Genomic DNA, 8551 nt, shown 5'->3' on the forward strand with positions numbered 1-8551 from the left:
CTTGTCCATTATTAAGCCTGGGAATATTATACCAACCAATTATTATTTACCTAACCGTGGAATGACAAAACGTATAATTGTATTGATTTATAGGGCAAATGTCAATGAATAATGAATCAGCATCAGCTGGACTCAGCTGCTATCACATGACATAAACAAATGACAGTATTCATAACTTTATTGGAATACACTATATATTTAACTATTTTTAGATGGAAAGGGATTTGTTACAGTATTGTTCATTGGTGAATATTTTGGAAGATACCTTAAGATTGACAAATCCAAACAACTGTTCCAAACACACAACCTGACAGTAACGCAAATTGTCAACAACCTCAACGTGGCATAGACGTTTTGAAAAGTTTGAACATTTACGTCAAATTTTCTAATAACTGACGTTATCTAAAATGTGAACGTGCTGACAGATTACAATAACAGTACAGAAAGTGATTTATAGTGCGTGCAAATTTATACTAATTGATTTATCAACTCTTTGCAGTTCACTGAATTTTACAGAAAAGTAAAAAGAAAGTGAAATTTTGAAGAAAAAGTTGATTCATTTCTTATAAGATTTTTGCATAATGTCGTATTTATACCAGAGTGTTAAAGGATACATATTCAAGGTAAAAAAATCAGCTTATATTATTTATTAAAAGCATGCAAATGCATTGCTGCATGGGTCGAATGATGTTTTGAATTAGTATCAATTACTCTTTATATATATGGTAAAAATCCAAATTATGGTACCAGTGGTAATTTTGATCACTACATGTACATCTTGGGATATAAAGCCAGCACTCTATAAACCAATTGAGCTAAAGAAGCTCTCCAGGTCTACTACACTTTTAATCCATGTAATCCCCCCTTTTCTTTTTTTAACTGGTTACTGTCTATCTGAGTACATTTTAGCTCACATATCCATTACTGTACAATCCTGCGTCTTTCACCCAGAAACTCTTACAAGAGGGTGGTAATGGGGGTACCTTCATAATGAATCACAGTAAAATTTCTTGCCAAATAGCGTTAACCATGTTAATTAACACGATTAACGGTAATTTTTGGTGCATAACTATGAAATGTGCACTTTCTCTTAGACGAAAAAACAATCGAATAATTTTGATGAATCGCGTGAGGTCTGATATTTTTTCAAAAATAATGGTAACGAAAATGATTTGAGACCTCTGACGAATCACAGTAAAATTTTAATCAATTTGAATTCAGATAACGGTAGCCAAAAAGGATGGTTTGACGCCTGATGTTAAAACGCATTACAACCCTCTTACAATGACCTGGTTAACAGGTTAAACTTTAATATGACCATGTCAAACTGCCAGGCACATACACATTGTACATACATGTGCACTTGTCATGCTTGTGTGTATCAGCAGTAGATGCTCACAGCTCCAACATTGTCCAATGTATTGAAAATCCATAGATGGTAATGTACCAACAGTATTCAATCCCTGGATATCAGGATCTTAAGGGGGTAAGAGTCAAATAGGCCACCATAGAATAGGTCAAATAGGCACCTGGTTTAATCATGTTAATTGTTTTTTGGTAAAAAAGTGCACATGGGTCTCTTTCGTTTCTAATTATCATGATTATGATGTTGAATTGGCCAATTTTTGGTAAATGTGATCCATGAAAATGGGAAGCAAAGTTGGCTTAGACACTTCAAGTTACAAGCATTTATACTGTAACAATGATAAGCGGGATAATCATGATAATAGGAATCTGACAAACATGACAAAACAATAAGTGAGAAAAAAGATCAGACCTCCTCCCAAATGAGATACATGTATACATGATATACAGTCAAATTCCAAATGGGGACTATGATTATAACTGCTTCAACCTTTTCTCAGATTTATCCTGATTCTCAAAATCCTATTTCTGAGTTACTGTAATATGTAAGCATCAAAAGGAGTAAAATATTAATTGTTGATGTAAATGTTTTACAGAAATTAGTTTTCATTCATCCTGTCTGGAACCCCATTTCTACTGTATGTAGATCTATATATATGGGAGAGCAGGGGTAGTTCTAGGATTTTTGGAAGGTGTGTCATCATGGTCATAACTAAATAAAATGGATAATCATGATAATTACATACATGTATAATTTTTAAAAAATCATGATTTAATTATAAAAATCTTACTTTTTCTGAATGCACCACTAGTTGCATGAATTGAGACTTCTAAAGTATAAGAAATATCTTTTCTATTTCAGACCCCTCCTCCAGAACCAGAAAAAGAAGAGAAAAAAGAAAAGGATGAGAATGAGACAGATGAAGAAGTAACAGAAGAAAACACATTAGGCCACTCTGACAAGAAAACAGATGAGGTCAAAGGTAAATATCTTCAAAATTTATGTCATTTTAATTTCTAGTTTCAAATTTAAAAACACAAACCTAGTAAATTCATACTAACATGATGAACATGATGAAGATTTTCTTCAATAAATTTATTTACTCAAATGTTTAAGGTATATCATGTATATAGAATAAGAAGATATGGTATGATTGCCAAGGAAAAAAACTTTCTACAAGAGACCAAATGACATAAAAGTTTAAATCAGCAAAAAGCAAAAAAAAAGTAAATGCAAAATTTCAGACTCCTGACTTAGGACAAAAACATACATGCATCATGTGCATATGAGATACAAAATGTTGTGGGTTAATTATGTTAGCAGGCACTCAACCCTCCCCCTTCCTTGTGACAGTGGTTTAGCACATACTTTAACAATCAGCTAACAAAATGGCTGATATACACATATAAGTCTAACACATATAGTTTGAAAGGGTCTAACTGGTACTTGCGTAGTACCCGTATATTATACAGACATAAAATTGAGAATGGAAATGGGTATGTGTCAAAGAGACAACAACCCGACCATAGAACAAACAACAGCAGAAGGTCACCAATAGGTCTTCAAAGTAGCAAGAAATTCCAGGAGGCGTCCTTCAGCTATTCCCTAACCAAATATATATACTAGTTCATGGATAGAAAAAAGCTGAAGGCCAATAATGGGTCAACACATTGAAAAAATCCTGTCAAAATCATGAAAGTGCTGATAAAACCAAAAATAGACCAAACCCTGACTACGAATCAAAGCTATCATCATACATTATCATATGCATGCAAGAAATACATTCCTGAATTCAAAAGCTAGGTTACCATATGACCATGAAAATGTTATCACATTTAGAAGCTTAGAATTTAGAGTTTTAGAATATAACTATGATTATGATAAGAAATTTTTGAAATATATGCCAATTTTCATAAAAAAAAAAAATGTTTTATAGAAGAAATCCCACAGGCAAACATTGTATGGAGAATGTCATCAGGAGTTTACAATACAGCTACCGGTGCGGTGGGAATGGGTGTTGGTGGAGTGAAGTGGGTGGCTGGTAAAAGTTATGACGTTGGATCTACAGTTGTTAGCAATGTTAAAGTACCTAAATTATCAAGTTTTAAAAGAAAAGACAAGAAAGAATAGAATTGGTTATTTATAGTTGTATATATACACTGTTTTCCTGCCATATTTACAATCAGTATTATAATTATCAATGAGGAGTAATATCATTGCAAAAAACAATGCAATTTCTGTTATTTAGTAGTGTTCTTGCCATATTAATTTTATTTTTATCCAGTATTTTAGTTGTTTTGAAATCCATTTTGAAAGGAAATAAGGTGTCTTTGTATTACAAGTTCTTTAACATGTAAATGTTGTCCAGGGTCCAGAGCCTGTAAATGATGGAAGGACCTCTCAGATAAGTCTGAATGACCCTTTTGGATAATTTTAATATTAAAACAATACATTTTTTGTTAGATTTACTTGTGTTTTATTAGTTATTGGTTATTCTGCTTCAGCTCATGTGGATTTTGTCATTTCAAACGTTCAATGTACATGTATATTTTAAAATAATAATTCAATGAAGATTATTCTATGCTACTGCTACCATGGCTACTGCTCATGTGTACATTGTCAATTCCATATGTATTATAAATAATTGATTGAAGTAGTTCTATTGTACAGCTCATATTTATTTTGTCATTTCATTGTGTCCATATTTAGAGTGGGCTCAGAGAGAAAGAAGTTTCTAGATGAGCAACAATTTAAGTTACCCCTTTTTGATTCTTTAATAATAAGAATTGAACGCACAGTACTTTTTTTAAAGTGAGTAAGGCATTTGTATTTCATTTCAAAATCTGAGGTTTACTTTGAGCGTCCATTGTGTGTAGGTGGATATGTGAAAATCCTCATGACCTGAAGCATAGAACATCTGCCACTTATGATCAATTACAAATAATACACATGTAAATATATCAAACAAAGTATGAGGGTCTTAAAGGGGTTCAATAAATAAAGAATAGAGAATATTGGGGTGCAAAATTATAATGAATATGAAATAAGCATAAAAGAATACTAAAATGATGACCATCATTCAGACCCTCATAATTCATGTAATTATAATATAAATATTTATTAAAAAAAATCCCCACCCAAAAATCCAAAGATGGGAAAAGTTTTTAAACCTCCAGAGGAACATTTATTAATGTGTAAATGTTTGTAATTAGGGTGAAAAATGTAAATGAAATCATTGCTATTGTTGTTTAAAATGCATTAAACATTGTTATTTAAGGATATGTTGTAAACGTTTAAAAAAAAGTGATAATGGATTTGGTGGCTGGTACAAAATGTACTTAGTACATGTACTGAGATAATCATTGTAATCTATGAAACTAAACTAATCTTATTGTCTGAATTTAACATTTGTATTCATAAAATTGTGTGCTGTTAAAATGTTTTAAAAATGTGCAATTGTAATTAGAAAAAGATAAAAGTTGATTTTACTAAAAGTGTATTATGTATATTTCTGTTTGAATGTAAGGCAAATTTGTATTTGCATCCCATTCATTGTAACATATTGGTTTAATAATGTTAGTAATCAATTTTAATTCTTTATTCAAATGTGCCATGCTTGAAACTACATTTATCATTTCTGCTCCCTATAACAATTATGTATGTAGCATTATGTTGTAAAATGGCGAAAATATATACATATGAATTTGGGTGGAATACAGAACTGAACATTTGTTGCTATGAAAATAGTGTATTTATCACAACATTAGTCATGATTAGTAGAAGGTATTAATCATAAATGTGAGACAGTTATATTGTTTGTGAATTAGATGTGTACTTTTTATTATTGTGTATTGTGAAAATACATGTTTAGAAATTTTGGAAAGGCAGATTTTCAAAAGATTTTTTTGTCTTCAAGTGTATATCAGTAAAAAGAATATATCTGTAAGTTACAAAAAAATTTGATTGCACAGGTATGTCTTGCAATTTGTAAGCTTTTACAATCATTGTGAAAAGTCCCATTTAGTCATATACAGTACTTACATTGTGGATTTAGCATTTTCTGTTATTGTTTCATAGAAATGTTATCTTTTCCATTGGTTTGGCCTGAAGTTAGGTCTTCCTAATTTGTTGTGGCAGGTTATGGATGTCATGATTGGATTAAACAGGATGTTTCAATGTGATGAAATTTTAAAATTCCATGATATATAAAAGTGGCTTTTAGTACATTATATAATAAATCCAACTTTCAGAGGAAATAATTTCTTGTGTCAGATATTTATTGCTTTCATCCATCTATATAATGGCTGTTTATAGTAAACGTCATAGTAAAACCGCCATACATGTATTTATTTGATCAATATGAATATGCATGAAACATTTCCGCTAGAATATAAACAAACAACTAATCTTTGTATATAGTGGAGCATGCTAAATCTGTTATGTTGTCTGTGTTGAAAGAATTACATAATAGAAAGTTCCAAGTAATTACTCATAACCACTTCAAAAGTTAAGCATGTTGTAGAAAAAAAAAATTGCTTAGATTCGAGCACTGTGGACTTTTTTATGATTTTGTGGGTACCAATTTTTGTGCAATGACTAAAACTTGCATTCATGGATATTTTAATTGTGGTTTTGGCAAAGATTGCATATATTTCTTTGGAAAATTTGTATTTTGCTGAATATTTAAAATCCTGGTTCCCCTGAACCCAAGAAATCCATAAAAATTGGTAGCAAATGCATATTATTGAATCAACAGTATTTTGTTACTTGTTTACAAGTCGTACAAAAAAAATTTAACTTAGAAATTTTTACTTTTGTTAACTGGATATTTTTATTACTACAAATCTGCATTGAAAATGTGTATTTTTATTTTTAAGGCTCCAAATTTGAACAAAAATGACTATGTAAGGTGTCATAAAGAACTTATCTTAGATAAATCATAATATGAAATTTTGTTCATTGTGATCTCTTTTAAAAGATACAGCTCAGGCTTTACCTTTGAACAGGTATTATTTCACTGTTCAAATGATGATGCAATCAACATGCTTTTGATAAGCTTTGCAGTTGTTGCATGATGGATGAATATTTATTAAAATGAATTTATATTTTTGAATAAGCATGTGTCAAATTATGATATATAGTGCTCTTTGTATGAATCATTGAATGGTAGAGGATATAACTAACTTGTTAACTGTTAATATTATGGTTGTAGTGTTAATCTAGTCATGTAGTTCTGTTAACACTTTTGTTAATGTAGTTTCTAGTCATTTTAGTAATGTTAATTTTTAGGTTTTTTGGTGTCTAGTTTGTGAATGGGTTTACTTATGAAAGATCTACTTATAAATGTATAATTGTTAATAGATGATTAATGCATATCAATATTGAAATTGTAAAACATTTACTGTAAATTATAATGCTTACTTTATTTGCATATATGCAAAAATATATATTGAAATCCACCATAGTGTATTGCAGGGCTTCCAAAACGGTCATATATTCCGGTCATTTGTATAATGTCTGGTAAAAGACCGGCTGGGAAAAGCATGAAACGGTCATAATTTTTTTAGTTTTCTAGGCTTTTTCGGTCATTTTAATACAATTCACGATCTTTTTGACCCAACATTTTGCCTTTAACAGCCATACATTTCCGGTCATAAAAGTAACATGTTGATTAATTACTATCAAAACAACCCTTACTTCAATACTTTCTAATTTTAATCAAGGCTAATTAGTTGTTGGACAGCTGAAAACTATACCTGTTCAGGTGACAGGTAAACTAATTTCAGTACCGGACATCGTATAAATTTAATCGTTCCATTCACAATTACTTTCGTACATTTCAGCGGTTTGTATCTAATTGATTTGGTCCAAAAGATCAAATTTATAATAAATACATTTATAAACTTGATTTGATGAAACATTTAAAAAGGTTTTACATGAAAAAATCGTCAGAACTACGTTGTATGAAGAAGAACACGTGTGTGCATGTGCACAGGTTGGAAATTCAATTATGCATCCTACATTTCTTCAAAATTCTAAAACTATCATTGATACCTGTACCTAACGTTCATTTCAAGTATTTTGTTGAAGAAATAACGTGGAAAGAGCTTCTTCGCTCAGTCGTGCTATGTAAACAAATACAAATACAAATACAAATATTTTTATTGGCACAAACTCATTAACAATAAATGGTTAAGACCTATACATACAACTATAATAATTGACATGGTAGAATGAAAGGTTCCATGATAACATATCATGGAACACGGATTTTACGTATCCGTTTATGGTCCATGTTTTACCAGTGTCAAGTCAACATCCGGTTTTGAAAAATGTGACTTTAAAAAGAAAAAAAAAGTTCTAGACAACGTCAATTTGCACAAATAAAAAGTCTTATGAAGATATGACCACGCTGATGTGCACACTTTGAATGATGCAATGCCAATTTTAACAGTTTATGACAGAACATCAAATTTTTATCAAAGTAAAGTTTAATATCGTTTTTAATCTAATGTCAATCATTGTGATGGCCATCTGATTACCATAATTGCCTTTTGTGACTTAGTCTTGGGGATTAAAATTCGGATCAGATATAAAATGTCCAGCTGGCTCAGAAAAATTTTGGAAGCCCTGGTGTATTGTCTTATTTTGTGGATATGACTTTTGGTTACAGGTTCATATAACGTGCTTACACATATTATTTTGAGACCAGGCATGCAATATAAAATTACCCTTCTTGCAAAGGACTATAGTGATTGGCTTCAGCCCTGAAATGTAACTCAAAATGAATAACATTTTCTTTTATTCAAATTCAAATATTTTTAATTCAGTCATTGTTATTATTATAAAATACAGCATGGTACTGTTGATGTAAGCAAACAGCATAATGGCAACATGATAGAAAACACAGCTGCACATCAGTCAACTAAACACTAATCAGAAATGGAACAATGATCATATATGATTAATGGTTGAGGCATAGTCGTTTTGTTATGCCCCACCTACGATAGTCCGTTCGTCTGTCTGTTGGTTCATCCACCCGTCTGTTCGTTCGTCCGTCTGTCCCGCTTCAGGTTTAAGTTTTTGGTCAAGGTAGTTTTTAATGAAGTTGAAGCCCAATCAACTTGAAACTTAGTACACATGTCCCTTATGATATGATCTTTCTAATCTTAAAGACAAATTAAA

The 8551-nt window shown here is 30.9% G+C and overlaps 1 protein-coding gene across 1 annotated transcript; it reads left to right on the forward strand.

The window, feature by feature from the left end:
• Positions 1-287: 287 nt before the first annotated feature.
• On the forward strand, positions 288-3888 carry LOC134682997 (uncharacterized). The gene is made up of 3 exons (XM_063541979.1): positions 288-623; positions 2228-2348; positions 3303-3888. The coding sequence occupies exons 1-3, from the start codon at positions 582-584 to the stop codon at positions 3494-3496; spliced, it is 357 nt and encodes a 118-aa protein (XP_063398049.1). The 5' UTR covers positions 288-581; the 3' UTR covers positions 3497-3888.
• Positions 3889-8551: the final 4663 nt, after the last annotated feature.

This window comes from Mytilus trossulus, chromosome 9 (genome assembly GCF_036588685.1).
Source record: "Mytilus trossulus isolate FHL-02 chromosome 9, PNRI_Mtr1.1.1.hap1, whole genome shotgun sequence".
Classification (NCBI taxonomy): domain Eukaryota; kingdom Metazoa; phylum Mollusca; class Bivalvia; order Mytilida; family Mytilidae; genus Mytilus; species Mytilus trossulus.

Excerpts from the sequence above, each read along its gene's own strand:
- LOC134682997 (XM_063541979.1), top strand. The coding sequence starts at position 582 with ATGTCGTATTTATACCAGAGTGTTAAAGGATACATATTCAAG. Across the intron at positions 624-2,227 it reads TTAAAGGATACATATTCAAG|ACCCCTCCTCCAGAACCAGA; the intron begins GTAAAAAAATCA and ends TTTCTATTTCAG. Across the intron at positions 2,349-3,302 it reads GAAAACAGATGAGGTCAAAG|AAGAAATCCCACAGGCAAAC; the intron begins GTAAATATCTTC and ends AATGTTTTATAG.